The sequence below is a fragment of the Ammodytes marinus genome, assembly GCF_949987685.1.
Source record: "Ammodytes marinus genome assembly, chromosome: 11".
In the NCBI taxonomy this organism is placed as follows: domain Eukaryota; kingdom Metazoa; phylum Chordata; class Actinopteri; order Uranoscopiformes; family Ammodytidae; genus Ammodytes; species Ammodytes marinus.
Genome location: NC_137215.1, coordinates 21851398 through 21869235, shown reverse-complemented (window position 1 = coordinate 21869235; position 17838 = coordinate 21851398). Strand labels below are relative to the sequence as shown.

Below are 17838 nucleotides of genomic sequence, written 5' to 3'. Positions count from 1 at the left end.
GGTATATGAATGAATGTTAAAAGGCCCTGCTTGAAACAATACACATTCTGAGCTCTGACGACATCCCCGGTGAAATAGTCTCAAGCACATGGTAAGAGATTCTAGACAAAAGGAAACGGCACAGGAAATATGATGACACAGAAAGGCCTAGATGGAGCAGACTGCCCACAAGGGTGTATTCTATAAGGTCTGGGTGGCTAATGGAAGGGCAGCACTACCAAGGTAAAAGCTGATGGCCTTGCACTGATAACAGGAGTGGGGGGGTGAGGGGTGGGCGACTGTGAGGCTGAGAGCAAAGTAATGGCTGGTGTGTGTTAGACAACGGAGGGAGGGGAAGGTAATCATAAAAATGCACACTGGGAAGGAAAAGTGGAGTCATTTGGAACCTTTTTTTTTTTTACTTCCTGTCCCCATGGGAAGGAAAATGTTTTCATTTAGGTCTTGCCTGTACATGTCTGGACCCTATACAATAATATTACAAGAGGTCAACAATGTAGGCTGAGCCTGCAAATGTGTATTTATACCTTGAACATCAAGGAGGATCGGGAGATAATGTTCCTCCAGAAATTAGGACTGTAACGAACATTTGTTTAATTTCTGATGAATTTGCCCATCATTTTCCCCATTAATAAAAATCCTCAATTTCTTAAGCCCAGCAGTGTGGTATTTACCAATCAACAGTCCTCAACATGGAATATGTACGTTAACCATTTGATTGAAAAATGACTTTGATGATTCATCGATTATCAAAATCGTTCCCTATTCATTTTCTGTTGATCAACTTATTGATTTGATGACATTTCAAAACATAGCAAAAAAGCATTCAAGACACATTCTGTCTTCCCAATTCATCTTGGGACACGCATGATTATCCACAAACTATAGGGAGAAAATATATTTCCCACAATTTTGTGTACTCAAAAAAATACAGTTGTTAAATGCTGTGACAGGGGTAATCAAGTTCTCTCAAGTACAAGAGCCACTGCAGTTATAAAGGAATTGACTGTGCCAGGCCCTTGACTTGTCTGGCTGGGTTATTATTACACTCATGTTTACATCAATGTGTGATACTAAATTAGAAAGCTCACATTGGTGTGACCAATACAGAGATAATTGGCTCTTCCCTATCATGCAACAGGGTGTAGGGTAATTACTTGTAAAGATTAAGGATTCCACCAGCAGCCATGGAAGCCAGACTTAGTATAGGCCACACCATGAGCAGGGGGGGTTCAAAGCCATCTCACTACAGGATCAGCCATGCAGATCCTGAAGAGGAGATCATTGCTATAGCCTACAGTCTCAGCTCACTGATGACAGGTTGACATTTTACCCAATAACAAATCAGGCACATCTAGGGGTGTAAAAATACCCATAGTCGTAATGTTCCTTATCAAGAAATTTAACATAACCCATCTTGAAAAATACATACTGCAGATTAAACATAATAAACTTGAGGTAACAAAATCATTACAACTTTTCTGCGTCTAACATCAGCTATAGGCAGAAACAGCTGGATGCTTCCTCTCTGTCTGCCAGAGAAAACAGCCACCTGACACAAATCCAGGGCATCACAAAAGGCCCACCTGATGGGCACAAAGGTGTTCCACCTGCACTGTTTGCGTGCAGCCAGGTGTCAGTTGTATTATGCTTAGCAACAAACTGAAACATATTGAGTTTGTGATTCTTTTTCCAGAAATATGGCACTTTTTGTCGCCTTACTGGCCAAATACATCTCCATTGTATGACAAGTCAATTAAGAGGGCACCACACTAGCTTTCCTCTAAGTAGATATAAGGGCTTGTTCAGCCTCCAACTAATGGTATGAATCACCAACCATCACCACCCCGTGATTAAAGATAACGTAAAGTGTCAAAAGGGGGAGCAATAAGAAGAGGTCCATTATCACAGCTGATTTCAAAATAGGCTACACTAAAAAAGAAGAAAAGAAAAAAGTGTGATCTATTTATAGCTTGCACCGGAGCGATCCCATCGACAGAGTAAGTTGTAGTCTTGCTACAAGGGGGCTGCAGCGACGTGGGAGCTGTAGTTCCCAGCAATGCACCGGTGTAACCTACTTACAACCAGCCTCCCGAAAAGACGACGCAAATGGGCTCTCTTCCCATCGCACAGAGACCCCCCTTCCCAGCAGAATTAAGAGACTTTCCCCCCTCATATGTGTATCGTTATGAATGAGGCTTCTGCGGCAAAAGATACTCACCTCTAGCAGACATGCCGGGTATGTAGAGCCTCTCTTTTTCTTTGGCGAGATTTAAACGGGAGGGGGAGATGCCCCGGTGCAGCTCTGAATAAGAGGGAGGGGTGGGGAGGTGTGGGGAGGGAGAAAGACCGGTTGACAGCCTGATATTATCTGAACTTTAAGTTTTTGACCGTCATTTAGTGGGTCAAAGGCAAGGCAATGGGCTACAGCCTGCGATCATTCGGTGTACTAGTATAGACTAGCGCGCGATGGAGAGAGCACTTTTCCAGCGACAGGGCGTGTCCTGGAACAGACAGCATCCTTTTTATATTCCAACAAGTTAATGTCCATATTTTGAACGCGATATTCACGGATTGAGTTATAAAAGCGTTATTGAAATAAGATGCCGCCCTATAGCCTAGGCTATAGGAGATCACCTATGGTTTAACCGGATAGCCTATACTTTTGTACGTGTGTGTGTGTGTGTGTGTGTGTGTGTGTGTGTGTGTGTGTGTGTGTGTGTGTGTGTGTGTGTGTGTGTGTGTGTGTGTGTGGTGCTGGGATGTCTGTGCTGTTGTCGTTGGGCTAAATCATAAAGTTGTCCATCATACTCTCTCTCCATTTTTTACATTAAGGCAAAGGAAATAGGCTACATCTCTCCGCCTAGCATTGGCTACTCAAATGTAGGCTATCCTAAAAGCAGGGACACTTTTAAGCAAGCGTGACGTCAACACTGAGTGGGGAAAACACCGCAATTTCAGAGAGATACCCCACATGAGTGCATAATGTGGGAGCATTCCAATGATTGAACAGTTTTCCATCGCCTATAGCCTAATAACCCATATAGCCTACCATTGTTATCGGAATTCGTTGCTTATCGGAATGCATATAGGCTATTTAAACAGGCCTGTTGTTTCCGAGCTGAAATAGCCTATAGATCGCCGTCCCTCAATTGACTGTATCGGTCGATGTCTTCATTTGTATGCATTGGTCGCTGTCAGCCTATGTAATTACAGGCTTGTGCCTTGTGTGCCCGCACCCCCTGGTGGATCGAAACTGCAGCGTCTGGCGAGGGAAGTGCCACCGTGTCCAAAGTGGAACGAACGCTACCTGAGTGTCTGTAGACGTCTTGTTTACAGCAGGTTGTGCCAAGGCCTGTGAGATCCTGTGTGCCAGCAACGTGTTACGGTTTTTATTGCTCACGTTTACTCTTTCGTTTCAAGGGTCATTGTATGAAACCTCCAATCTGGATCGCGGCGGCAGGAAGAAGAAGATAGAGGAATTCTCTAGGTCTTCTCGGGAGAAAATAGTCCAGTCGAAGAACAAAATGTTCTCCAAATTTACGTCCATTCTCCAGCACGCGGTGGAAGCGGTGAGTTTGTATTTTTAATCAAAAGAAAATGTGTATCCGCTGGCTTTCTGCTGTTTGTTTTGGTGTTAAGAGGCCTTGAGCGGAGCCAGACATCACATATCAGTAACGTCAGCGTTAGGGATACGTTGCTAACTAGCGTGCTAACTAATTAGCCTGAGCTACTGTTAGCGTTTTGTGTTTGTGTTGTCAATTTGTTTGTTTTGGTTATCTTACGTTTATCTGTTGGTGTTTTTGTTTCTTTTGATGTCTTATGGCACTAGCTAACCTGTGCCCCAATTGTCATTTCCATACGCCGCAAATTATCCATATCAAAAGTAGTTTAGCAAGCTGGGCTAGTTAGCCGCAATCGGTTAGCTGATACTAGCCTCGGTAAGCTAAGCTAATGTCGTAGCCGGCTATTTAGTTTCAAACAGCAGTTATCGTGAGGAAGGGTGTCGAAATAACTGGACAGCCTTGCTAAATGTTGCGCAAGCCCTTTAACGTTAATATTACAAGGACAAGTTGTCGGTTATCTCTCACAGCTGTTGTGAAACGCCAAATATTACACGCTAGTTAGGTAGTGATAACTAGCTAGAAACCAGATGTTACCTGCCTGTAACCTGCTCTCAAGCTGTTTCATGTCAAGGTGTCAAACAATAGACACCTTGACATGCCTCCCCCCACACAGTGAACAACACCGTGTATTTGTGTATGACTTATTATATGTTTCCCTATTAACCCACTTAGGTAAACATTCAATAGTCATGTAGCTTATTAGAACCATCATGCACTGGGAAGATGGGATTGAAACGTAGCAGTTTTTTTTTTCTTTCTGACACACATTTTCCAAGAGCAAATTAGTCTTCTCAGTCTCTGTTTGAAAGTAACTGAGACGTGTTGTCATGAGGACTAGTGGTGTCGCTGCGGGACACCAGAGTAAAAATACAACCGGCTAATGTTTGCAACTTTTTTTTCCTTTTCCCTTTCAGCTTGCCCCATCGCTGCCCTTGCAGGAGGACTTTGTCTATCACTGGAAGGCCATCACACATTATTACATTGAGACTTCAGGTAAGAAATGAAAGACTCAAAAAGAGACAGTGATTGTTGTGCAGGCTGCCTTTCAAGTTTTTTTTCTTTTCGTACAGATGACAAATGATGAAGTTTGAGTACATTGACCGGACATTTGATAACAAGTGGATAAATCAACAGTAAAATAAATGATTATGTTTAACTGTGTAAGGTCACACATACTGATTTATTCACTATTGATTCGTCCACTTATTCTTGGCAATAGTAAAAAATAAAATAAAGAGATAAAAGCACATTCCAGATTCAGAAGAGATGGCTTGAACGTGCTTGGTTTAACAGCAACCAAATGACAACATTTCTAAGCCTTGAACAGCAAACATTTCAAATTTTCTTCTCCACTGCAATCATTTATTGATGATCAAATTTTCTGTTAAAGAACAGACCAATTGCTTGCTCATGCAGCAGCACTCAATACCAAAGGAAAACTGGCGGTGCAAAGGGAATGGTTTTCGAGGCTCAAATGTGAAGTATGCTAAGAATGTCATGCCGGTTGAGCTAGCAAAAGACTTCAACAATTCTGCCTGTATTAAAGAAGCTTCAGACTGTGAGAGTGCTGCTTTCGGGTTTGCCTGTGGGATCTGCGCAAGTCAAACTCATATGCTCTGTTTCTGACTACTGACTAACGATGTCTAGTACATGATGGGCCATGATAGTCTCCTTCCCCTCCAAATATCGGCCTCTCTGCAGCAGCTCCCCTAGTATGGCCTGTTTGACCAAATGTTACTCTGCTGAACAGCTCATGGGGGATTATCTGTGCTTTGAGTATTACGAAGCTCGCTCAGCTGGTTTTTCAGCTGGTTTTGCAGACTTGTGACTTAAATAAACCTGATCTATTATTCTGAGGTCAGTGAGTAAGCAGCCTGACCTTACCCAGTCCACACAATGCTTCATTTAAAGAAGCCGTCTGTCCATTTTGATGAGTGTTATTTTCATAGGTGTTGCGTTACATTAACCTTGATTTCGAAGGCTGTTGACACTGACCATATCCATATATTTTTTGACATTGTTTATTTGATAGATCAGCATGCCGTCCGTGTGTAGCCTAATTGTTATTGAATTGATCGACACACATTTGTAAATACACTTGCACAATTGTTGACAATTTAACAAAGATGGCCAGTTTTAATGCTTTACTAGTTTCACTCTAACCTGGGCTTTAGTTTTGAATTTGCTTTGAACAGTCAATTAATTGAAAAAGAGAATGCTTTTTAAATGATGAAGTATTTCATTTCAGTGTTTATGCAACTTTTTTTGGAGAAAGAAGAACACTAAAGATCTCTGTTGATACATAATACTTAGGAGCTTTCAGTACAGTGTGCACTGTGCAGATTCTTTGACCTTTGACTTCAGTTTGTTAGTCTAAACCAGCACCGGTTTGTTAGATATACATAGCGTACACCTCACTCTGTTTGTCTATGCAACATTCATTCCCATGTGGCACCAATGCACTATGTTGCCTTATTTATAATTATTTAAGGGCAGTCATTCTATTTTAAGACTTTTTCTTTCTTTTTTTAAGACAATTGGGATGCTGCTACATTGAATGTTGCTGAACTAAACCTCCATGTATTTTATCAGTGCAATGCATTGACACTAAAGTATCTTATCTTCTAATGAAGCATTATGGAATTGCCCCCATTCTGTCATGTCCCCTTCATTCACTGGTTTAAGTCCATGTTGATCTGTAAAAACATACTGCCGTGTCAGTTGCTCCCCACTTTCTGCATGCGCTAAACAATGAATGCACTTCCATGTAAAACCACAAGTGCAGTGAGTGACATGGACTGTGTTATGGCTTGCACCAATGCATTTTTCACAACTGGATTAAAGGGACGGCTACACAAGAGCTCTGTAGTATGAACAATTGTGCTTTTGTTGGTGTCAGAAAGTGAAAAACCTGGCAGAGATTGAGTGTTTCCATGAAATATGGAAAGGCTTTTCATTCTCAAGTTCAACCTTTTTAGTTTTTCAATATGTAGTGAAGACACACACAAATGTTCTGACGTGTTTCTGTCTCTCTCCATTAGATGACAAGGCTCCAGTTACAGACACCAACATCCCCTCCCACCTGGAACAGATGCTGGACATCCTGACCCAGGAGGAGAGGGAGAGGGAGTCTGGAGAGACGGGGCCCTGCATGGAATATCTCCTGCACCATAAGATCCTAGAGACTCTCTACACCCTGGGCAAGGCAGATGTAAGACGGGCTACGATACTTTAGTAGCAACGGGAACTATTCCTCTAGGAAAATGTGCATTGTCACGTAATTGCATTAGATGTTAGGCCGTTCCCCACGTGTGCAATCTGCTGTAGCATGACAGTGAATTCAAAAGCTTTAAAGGTGGAGTCAGCTGCTATTTGTCAAAATCACTTTTTTTCCGTAATCGGTCAATTTCTCCTCGCGATCTGCTCCCGGTCCATACTGTAAACAAAGCGGGCCCAAAAGCTAGAAACATGCCGTTTAGAGAGCCTAGGCTTAGAAACACACACAATACGTACAGGAAGCAGATCATGAGCAGATATTCACTGATTTTGACAACAATTCTACAGAATTGCTGACTCTAGCTTTAAAGTGTCTGCATGTGAGCTTTGGGACACATCTATTTTGGTGGTGCACTAAAAATAAATCCCATCTTTCCATCTTGTTTGATTTGCCACACCAGTGTCCTCCTGGGATGAAGCAGCAGGTGCTTACCTTCTACACAAAGCTGCTAGCGCACATTCGTCAACCTCTCCTGCCACACATCAATGTCCACAGACCTGTACAGGTGAGAAGTGTTGCAGTCTGGATTTCAGTGTTCTGTGCCTGGAATTGGTCCGCTAACTGACGGGTTATGTTGGCTATTTGTAACTTTTCTCTCCCTGTGGCTGTCACATTCCTCTGTCAGAAACTGATCCGCCTGTGTGGGGAGGTGCTGGCTGCTCCTACAGAGAATGAAGAGATTCAGTTTCTTTGTATAGTCTGCTCCAAACTGAAGCAGGACCCATACCTTGTCAACTTCTTCCTTGAGGTGAGTTGCTTTGACATTGGGGAGAAAAAAAGTTTGGCATCAAAAAATATTCATCTGTATATATTACTAGCGGGGAAAAAAATCCTATGCTATTTTTAAACACAGTACAAAGACTATCTCTTTTTTTGTCACGTTATTCGCAGAACAAGTCAAAGAGACCTGAGACATGGAGTCCTGGGCGGACAGAGGCGGTGAAGGACAATGTGTTGGCTCCAGACACTGGTCAGTCTCCTACAGAGGAACGCGCTGACAGCATAGAGGAGCCACAGGCCGCAGCTGCTGCCTCAGCCTCTAGTCCAACCACAAACAATAACAACAGCAACAACTACAATCTAGTCAGCTCGCTGCTCAACCTCACAAGGAGCCCTGTAAGTAGACCCCATGCAAGGGTATCTTAACTCAAAGTCACAATATTTTATTCTTTTTTATAACTATGGGTTGAAAGTTTGTATTTGTGAGTTTTCTCTGATTCTCCCGCTGTTTAGGATGGCAGGATAGTGGTGAAGGCCTGTGAGGGCCTGATGCTGCTGGTCAGTTTACCAGAGCCGGCAGCTGCCAAGTGTTTAACTGAGAACACTGGGCTCTGTGAGCTTCTGACTGACAGGCTGGTCTCCTTCTACAAAGCCCTGCCACAGTCCATGGACCCTTTGGACATCGAGACAGTCGAGTCGGTCAACTGGGGGTGAGTTTTTTATAAAATCAGGGGGATTTTGACTTGTAAACACCACTTGTATACAATTGAATGTTATCAACTGAAGTCTTGGTGTAATGTGACTTAGCAGGCAGCCCTTAAATATCATCCTCTATAAAATGAGTTGCATTCAAACCTTAACATTTTCTTTCTCTCTCTTTCAGTCTGGATGTATATAACCTGAAGGAGGATGCTGCTATCTTCACAGGGAAGAGGCCTCTTATCTCCTTCCTGTCCTGGCTGGATTACTGTGACCAGCTCATCAAGGAGGCTCAGAAGGTCCTTAACCAAATCCTGACTCCTTTGTGTTTTGATGTGTCGTATTGTAGTCATAACAAAAAAAAACAAAAAAAAAACAAAAAAAGAGTTGTTTTTTTGCATCTGAAAAGGAACAAAAGACCGAGCTTCATCTAATTTTAGTTTCTTCATTGTCTTCCAGTCAGCAGCTGCAGTGATGGCGAAGGCGGTGAGAGAGCGATTCTTCGTGTCCGTCATGGAGCCGCAGCTTATGCAGACGTGAGCCTTGCTTTTGAATCATCCGTCAATCATCCTTTTATTCAAATTCTTCATCTCATCTCATTGTATTATGTCGTGAATGCTCATTAACACACGTGCTGTGTTTGTGGGTGCGCGCAGGTCCGAGGTGGGCATCCTGACCTCCACAGCCCTGCTGAACAGGATCATCAGACAGGTGACCTCAGAGGCTCTGCTGCAGGAGATGGTTTACTTCCTGCTGGGAGAGGAGAGAGAGGCGGAGACTCAAGCCACCATGGCCCACAATGCCCTCAGACACAGGCTCATCGAGCACTGCGACCACCTGTCAGACGAGGTTCTTACCACATAATTCTTATCATTCTGGATGGGCCTGCTCCCGCTAACGAATGGACCTTTTTACAGTATCTGTCCAAATGATCAGACTCACTCAAGCGTTCTTATGGCAACCTTTCTTGATCAGCACGAGGGGTAGTTTTCACGGCAACATATATAATACTTTTACGTTTTGGCCGTTAGAAAGGGCTGTCTACTACAACGTTTCACTGCCAACTGCTGGCTCGTTATGCGTACTACAGCGATTTAGCTCCTTTTTGCAGATCTGTGTGTGTTCTGCCATTCGACAACAGTGTTATGAATAAACTCAGAAGTTTTTCATAAGCGTAAAGGGAAAAACTTTTCCCGTTTTTAGCCAAACTGTCATCAGGTAAACGTAGCCTGAATGTGCCTTCACAAATTAAAATCAAATATCCACGACGCCAAGTTTTACTTGTTCAATATTGCAAATTACAAATGGCCCACTGCCTGTCGGCGGATTCTAGCTTTCAAAGTGAATCCCACGATTAACCAAAAAAAGCACATGAATTTTAATAAGTATCTGACAGAGCCATTGTACAGCACACCCAATCACACAAAAGAGAGATGAATCACCCCTTTGATGTTTGAAACAGCCACATTTTGTCTGCGAACAAATACTTGGCACCCATCTATCTCCAGGGTTTTATAATGGGAGCGAAAGTCTCATTCATTCATTCTCCCCCTTCCTCTGTTCTCAGATCAGCATCATGACTCTGCGTCTGTTTGAGCATCTGATCCAGAAGCCCGAGCAGCACATCCTGCACAGCCTGGTGCTGCGTGGCCTGGGGGAGAGGAACTACCTGGAGAACAAGCCCGCGGAGGAGAGAGAGCCCCTGGAGAACGGCCAGCCCCACGATGCTGTGTAAGGACCCCCTCCCCTCCCTCCCTCCCTCTGGCCTATCAACCTCCCTCAGCTGACCCTGGGCAATTCATCCGCACCAACACACATCAGTGGGAATAAAGTTAATGCATGCAACTAGCTGTGTGTTTCAGATGTGCTACCAGTTCAACTAAACATGTTATGTACTGGTGTTTTAATTGGTGGGAATCTTTTCAGTGAGTTAGTGGAGATTGCAAGTCAACCACTATTAAAGGTGGTGTCAGTGATTAAGGAGAACACTTATTGTCAAAATCAATGAATTCAGTGAATATCTCCATACGATTCTCTGCCTTTCTGTACTGTGTGCACGCTGAAAAAAAAATCTGCTGTTACTACACAACCAAGACTCTGTAAAAACTTATGTTAACAATGTAGCTAGCAACAATGCTATGGATCTAGGCTGAGCTACTTAAATATTTACATGCTACAATACTGCTACAGCACATTCGACCTGTATTTTCAAAGCAATACATCTTTAGCCTATATTGATAGTATTGTTGCTAGCTACGACTAACGTGTGTAGATCCGACCCACCTGGTTAACATCCCTGTTTACAGAGCCTAGGCTGTGTATTAACACAGGATTTTAAGGAGATATAGTATAATAGTTTTCATGCCAAGGGTTTAAGTCTCCAAAGCAGCGCTTTCAAACTGGATCAGGGTGAGATGAGTTCCTGAGCTAAAGAATGTCGGTGACGGCTGAATATCAGATCTACAGTGAACACACTTCCAGATACTAAGCTACTACTTAACATGCACGGCCCAAGTAACACTTCATGCCTCTGCAGACTGAATTCAGTTACATCGTCTTACACTACACACATCATAACAGGACCCAAAGATCCCTCAAATTTGACAGCAAATTTGCGCGGACACTAAATGAAAAGTGAAGGACGTTTGGGACCACTTCAGTGGCACAATCGGATCACATTCTTCACAAGCTTTTGAATGAGCGTGTTCCTTCTACAGAGACCTGGAGGAGGATCCACTGTTTGGTGATGACGTGTCTCCAGATAGCAGGCTGTCTGCTTCTGATTGGCTCAGCTCGTCTCCACCCATGAGTCCTGACCACTCCAAGTCTGACGGGAAGACGGAGGTCCACAAGATAGTCAACAGGTACATGGTCTGCTCAGTATACAGGACACATTATGTGGAGTATACTGTCTTAACATATGGTATAATAATAATAATAATAAACCGTTATACTCTTGTTTCCTGCAGCTTCCTGTGTTTGGTGCCCGATGAGGCAAAGTCATCGTATCACGTTGAAGGCACAGGCTATGACACCTACCTCAGAGATGCACACAGACAGGTAAGGCTAGTTCTTCATTACTTATTAATTGCTGAAGTGAGGCCTCGATTAATATCAGTTTTTGTATGTGACAGTATATTAAGTGCAGATGTATTGTTCCCTTCAGTTCAGGGACTATTGTGGGGTCTGTCAGCGGTGGGACTGGAGGGGGAGTCCCAAACCTTTAGAGAAGTGTAACCTGGACGCCCCGTTCTTCGAGGGACACTTCCTCAAGGTTCTCTTCGACAGGATGGGTCGCATTCTGGATCAGGTCAGTTTGAAGGATTGTTTACGTAGTGTTTTTGTTTTGTCCAAGGCTGTGTACGCCATTGTTTTGTTCTGTTATTATTTGAATGAACCATCAAATTATGAACATCAGAAATAATACCGGCATCACTCAGGACAACCTTGCGATTTAGTGTTGAAATATCTGTTAGTCCACACGTGTGAATGACACACAGTTAATGCAGCTTGGGACATAAATAATTATAACATAATCTACATCTAAGGCAATATTTCATGAGATGAGTACTAAACTGGTTAACCTAATCTTTACATCCACCACCAGATTCCAGTGAATACATAACACTTTGTGCATGCACATCAATTTAATGATAGCATTTAAGTTCAAACTAGGCATGAGATTTGACTGTTTCTGTTTTTTATTGATTCTCATCCATAACCCTCTTTTGTTTCTTAAAGCAGCTGATTGGTTTAAACCAATTTTCCCCTCGCATTTAATTTCCCCCACACGCAAACCATTATTTCCTGCTGCAAGAGAGCCAATTTAGTGTAAATGAGTTCAACTAATGGATAGTGGCGATAATTCAAATGAACTGCTGATTATGCAAAGATTTTATTTATTTATTGTTTTTTGAATAGAAACAACAACCACATTAAGGAGCTCTTGCTAGAAACTCATTTGACAAATGATCTTGGTCGGGATTTGTGAAAAGGACTCATAGAGCTTTGGAAACCTAATGCACTTTTTGGCAGCTGGTGGGCTTCTTGTAGCATTTAGGGAATCAAATAAAAAAATGGACTGCTGTAAGTTTTCTGACTATTGTGTCACATTTCCCGCTCTTCCATAGGAAACAGCACATGTTCCCTTCACTGTATCCACCAGTTAATTATTATTATTTTTTTTTTAAAGATATTTTTTGGGCATTTTTTTTTATGCTTTATTGAAAGTGTAGAGACAGAGTTGAAATGGGGCAGAGAGGGGAGTGACATGCAGAGAACGACCGCGGGCTGGAATCAAACCCGGGTCTGCTGCTGGCCGAGGCCCATGGGGGGGACGCCCTACCAACTGAGCTAAGGGCGCCCCTACCAGTTCATTTCTGCTGTGCTGTTTCTAACGTCCTCTCTTTCCTCCCAGCCCTACGATGTCAACCTGCAGGTGACCGCCGTGCTGTCCAAGCTGTCTCTGTTACCACACCCACACCTACATGAATACCTGCTGGACCCTTACATCAACCTGGCCCCTGGCTGCAGGTCCCTGTTCTCAGTCATCGTCAGGGTAAGACTCCCACCTAATCATACGATGCTTAGTTTGTGTAAAGGGATAATGTAAAGCGCACGGGTCACTCTCAAGAAATAAAAGATGGACAAGGTAAACAATAGCCAGTCACACAACAATCATTATCCCGCTTATGACACGGCTACAAACTAAATATATTAGTTAATTGAAGAAAAACATTGATTTAAGTTTGATTTTATTAGAAGTCCGCTACGGTCATTACTTCTTCCAAAGCAACAGTAACTATGTGAGTCTGTGGCCAAACTTACTCACATGGCATTGACTGGAGTCTTTTCAGACAGTAACCATGACTCCAAAGTTCCCTGCTCACAAGATACATTTAAAGTAATGTTAAAGTGTTCCATTGTTTTTTGTAGGAGTAGTGTAACTTTTTGAAGATGTCTGTCAGTGGATTGATACGACAGGAAGCTTTCAATCAAAACTCTGTCCGTAGCTATAGCCTTTTACCCATAGCATTGATGAATTATCCTTAAGCTGTCATTATTGAGAAATAAAGGACTGCAGAACGCCATGATTGACCAATCAAAACACAGCATTTATCAGTGCTGTTATAAAGACAATACATGTTATTCTTGATGGCCTTGTTTGTTTGTGTTCATTAGAGTAATGTCTCCGATGAGTGTAGTTTTGTTTTCTTAATCTTGCACCTTTACCTAGGGATGGAAGAAGGCAGTACTGTTGCGTTTTTAGTAATTGTGTTCTGCTCTTGTCTCTGTGTGTGTGCGTGTGTGTGTGTGCGCGCGCGTGTGTGCGTGCGTGTGTGCGTGTGTGCGTGTGTGTGTGTGTGTGTGTGTGTATGTTAGGTGGTGGGAGATCTGATGTTGAGGATTCAGCGCATCCCAGACTTCACCCCTAAACTGCTGCTCGTGAGGAAGAGATTACTGGGCCTTGAGCCAGAGGGCATCACGTATGTATCTCCACATTTTTTTTAATAGTAGAATTTTTTTTTGGGGGGTCGGGGTTGCACACTTCTCACCTTATACCCTTCTTGTTCTTTCCCTGTAGCATCGACCACATGACTCTGCTGGAGGGAGTGATCGTGCTGGAGGAGTTCTGTAAAGAGCTGGCAGCCATCGCCTTCGTAAAATACCACGCGACCGCCTCCACCTCGCCGTAGTCTTCCCCTGCCCCCCCAATAGGAATGAACTGGGCCTTCAGGGGGTGTGGCCATAGCTGTGGTAAAAGGGTCAGCAAAACATTCCCACCAAATGCCAGTCCCTGCAATGACTGTTCAAGCCCACACAAACAGGTTTCACCACCCCTCCTCTTCTGGCCTCCCGGGGCTCAACCACAACAAACAGTATTTGGGCTCGGAGCACAGACACTGCCCGGCCAGCAGGGGGAGTAGTAACAATAAGAGGAGGATGATAGAGGTGGAGGTTTAGAGAGAGATGGTCACTGGACTCTTTTCAGCCTTTTACATTTTTCTCTCACTCACCCCCTCACCATCTCTCTTCATCACCAGCCAAAAGGTGATAGCCCTGTAATTATTCTATCTATGGAGGAGAAGAAAAAAAGATGTTTGTGTATTTATTTTTTCTGTCCGGTTCTACATCACCCATTTGTAAAACGTCATTGCCTTAGTGTGGAATCGCACCTTTTCAGTTCCAGGGGATTGTTTCCCTTTTGAAACAATTTTTTTATATATCTGAACTCCTCAATGTGTTGTCTGTTTGAAGACAAGAGAGGCTGTAGAAAGACATATTAGCCCGCCACCTTCAACCTACCCCCCTATATGTACCTGTAGTTACATACATATCATCGAACTGCAGTATTAACGATACTGCACTCATATTGTATATGCCAAGTCCTCTTTATTTATTTGTTTGCTTTGCGGTTGCCTTTTATAACTCATGTCATATTGAAATAGAGTTTAAAACAGTCGGTGTAAGGACTTAACTAAGCAGATGCTACTTTTATTTGTTTTGCTCGTCTTTCCTCGGTTTGTCTTTTAAGTGCTTGTGCTCTCAAAGCTCGTCTATAATCACCCAAAGATTAAGTCGCCGCCCGCATCATTTCGTCAAGTGAGATGGTGAATTAAGCAAATGATGTGAATTTGCACGCATATCTCATTGCACTCGTTACATTATCCAAGTTCTGTCTAAGGCTTCTTTTGGTCGGCTTTTTAGCGAATGACAAGTTGCCATTTGTGGGAACTGACATCTTGTTTTTATTCCAACCTGAGCTCTGAAATGTTGTTCTCCAGACCCAGTGTTGGATTTCTCACGCACCAGTGTTGATTTGATCAAAGGGATACATTGCATTTTTACACCATTTATGATTTTCAATCATTTGTTTATTCTGGTGAGGAGACCTCCTTGATTTTATTGACCAGTGTCTTAAAATGATCATTAACTTCGATACTGTAGCTTTCAGCAACGGTTCCAGTCTTTGATTTTTTCATCCATAAAACAAATCTGTTTTCTGCAGGTTCACAGTTTAACCAATATGTGGTTCTAATTTCTCAGATTGTTGTTTTAATTTTAAATTAATTCTAAAAAAGGAAATGTATTTGTTTTGCAAAAAAATTCATAGTCCAAGCTATTTATTTTCTCAAGACCCTCTGTTTGGAAAAGCCTGGCTAACTAACAGTCCCCTACCTAAGAAGAGCTCTGAGTTCCTCCAAAGGTGATCATGACTTCCTATAAGGCGTTGCGTTTATAACAGTATTATCCTGATCCCGACTGAGTAAATGAACTCACGGTGCTGTGCATTATGGGAGCGGGTTGTTTGATATGACGGTAGGGCAAAGTCTCACCTCATTGATCAGTGATTTATTACATAAGATTTGTATAAACCTAAACCAGGATGCTACTAACTGGCACTGTGTTATGTTTCCCAGTGTGAATGTTTCCCCCAACTGGTAAGCGTGTTTGAAGATTCATTTGTTTATGTGAGTGTTAAACAACTTTTTATTGCAGTGGAAAATGGAAAGAGTCCTTTATCGATGCTGAGTCCCCCAGTGTTGAACCTTTTGTTTTTCCTCCCCTCTTTCACACCCATCACTCAAGCACCTCAACTACATTATGCAACTGCTCGCATGGAACCAGATTTGCACATTGTTTCTTCATCCTTGTTCAAAATGTAATATATACACAACTTGAAAGCTTTGTTTTCTTTGTTTTGAATGGTTCGTTTCATAAACCAAAAAAAAAAAGAAAAAAAAAATCTAGGATGTACCAGGAGCTACATTTCTATTTTAATGGGAAACCTTTTTAAAAAAAATCGTCAATCATGCACATTTTATAATCAACTATCTTTCCAACTTGTTCTGTACATTTGTATATTGTATGTGTCAATAGCAATAGAGATATACTACCTGGCGTTTAATGCATGCTTAAACATTATTTTTCGATGTAAAAATGACAGAAAAGATGCAGTTCCAATCATCTGTTCTTAGCTGTCAGCACTTTTGACAGGGAGACATGATGCCTTACTTCACTGTGGATCTCCAGACTATTCCTAGAATTGATGTGTAAGGGGTTAATATGCCTATCTCTTGTGTTACTTTGACTCTGTTTGTGAAACAGTACAGGACTCTCACTATACTCAGAAATCTGATGCCAATTGATTTATTTTCTCTTGTCGGCTTCTTAGACCAACCACTGTATCATGATGCCGCATTTCTTAAATGTTTGTCGCTGCTTTCCTCCGGTGTAAAATGGGACGGGTCTCATTATTCTACTTCTATCTCACGGCCAGTTTGATTTTGTGATTGTGCAATGCATAATTGTTAACATTAAGAGTAAGGTGCATGCTCATAGGAACAAGCTCATTTATTCCTCATTGGCTGTCTTCAACACTGTTTCGTTCAAGAAAACTTGGTTTTTAACATCCTCCGTCCCCATTAAAAAAAAAAAGTTCTTCAGCAGGAGACGTGGTCGTTCTTTGAACAGTGTTTCATATTTTTTTTTATTACAAAATGTCTGTACAACAAAACACAAATGCACAAAATAACCATTTCTTTCAACAAAGTGAAAACCACATATGCTGTTCAATTATCCCCCCCAAGATAATTTTGAAAAACCACCAGATAATATGGGGGGGATTGAACGCCCTTTAGCCCGTACTTTTTCCTACGCAAACAGCAAGGCAGGATGACATGACATCATGTACTGCAACAGACCAAGCATGAAAATGACATCTTGCCAGTGAATAACTGAATAGCAGTAAGCATGGCTACAGTTATCCTCTTGTCAAATTCTCTTTGGCTTCAGGCCAGCCATGCGCGGTCATCCTGCTAATTCTGTAGAAACCAGTCAAAAATCTAACTCTTGGAACATCAGAGGATTGTATGACAGGTCCAGTGTCATGTGAGGTGGTCTGGAACTAAGTAAATCCTACACTTCCGTTGCCTTGCAGTGATTTCAAAATCAGCCATGGGAAAGAGGCACAATGGTGCAGAAAGAAGGCTCTTAAATCTAAGAATAAACATACTGAGATTGCAGTCAGCTAGGGTCTTCTAATCTAGATAATGGGAGGATATTCATATTTTAAAGCACCTTAACTCACTTTTCCTTATCAAGAGATCATTGTTCTTAGAAAAATGTTTATGCTTATTACTGTTGTAATACTGCTTTAGCCTTGAGGCTGCACTGAATTACATCCAGCGTTCCATACAAGGAAAACACTCTTGCTTCCATTGCAGTAATGAAGTTGAATTGCCTTGAAGTCTATACAGTGTCTTGGTTGTGTCCAATAACCTGACTCAGGTCAGTAGTAGCATCACACAGATTACAGTTCTGCAGTCTAAGGCAAATCAGAGCGAGAGGCTAACGATGGGTCGCTTTTTCAACTAAATAGACAAAGTTTATAATTGATTTAATGTCAGACAAACCCATTTGGCACTCTCAGGTTTGTAACCCAAAGAAGCATCAAGTCAGCTGTTAATTTAAATATCACTTAAAGGAGATTAGCAGTGTGTGACAGTTTTTTGTCAG

The 17838-nt window shown here is 42.2% G+C and overlaps 1 protein-coding gene across 2 annotated transcripts; it reads left to right on the top strand.

Moving 5' to 3' along the window:
* Positions 1-2107: 2107 nt before the first annotated feature.
* fhip2a (FHF complex subunit HOOK interacting protein 2) lies at positions 2108-16766 on the top strand. 2 transcript variants are annotated; one of them, XM_080036950.1, is made up of 17 exons: positions 2108-2236; positions 4538-4616; positions 6665-6834; positions 7301-7405; positions 7526-7648; positions 7792-8016; positions 8134-8330; positions 8504-8618; positions 8779-8855; positions 8976-9168; positions 9887-10050; positions 11037-11183; positions 11289-11379; positions 11486-11629; positions 12737-12877; positions 13702-13805; positions 13904-16766. In XM_080036950.1, exons 3-17 carry the CDS (start codon positions 6715-6717, stop codon positions 14013-14015), a joined length of 2058 nt encoding a protein of 685 aa, XP_079893076.1. In that variant the 5' UTR covers positions 2108-2236; positions 4538-4616; positions 6665-6714; the 3' UTR covers positions 14016-16766. The 2 variants fall into 2 exon arrangements, with proteins under 2 accessions (XP_079893076.1, XP_079893075.1); XM_080036949.1 differs by lacking the exon at positions 2108-2236 and adding an exon at positions 3300-3569.
* Positions 16767-17838: the final 1072 nt, after the last annotated feature.

Bases quoted from the DNA above. Each gene is read 5' to 3' on its own strand.
- fhip2a (XM_080036949.1), top strand. From the start codon at position 3,525: ATGTTCTCCAAATTTACGTCCATTCTCCAGCACGCGGTGGAAGCG. The intron at 3,570-4,537 runs GTGAGTTTGTAT...TTTCCCTTTCAG, and splicing joins TCCAGCACGCGGTGGAAGCG to CTTGCCCCATCGCTGCCCTT. The intron at 12,878-13,701 runs GTAAGACTCCCA...TGTGTATGTTAG, and splicing joins TGTTCTCAGTCATCGTCAGG to GTGGTGGGAGATCTGATGTT.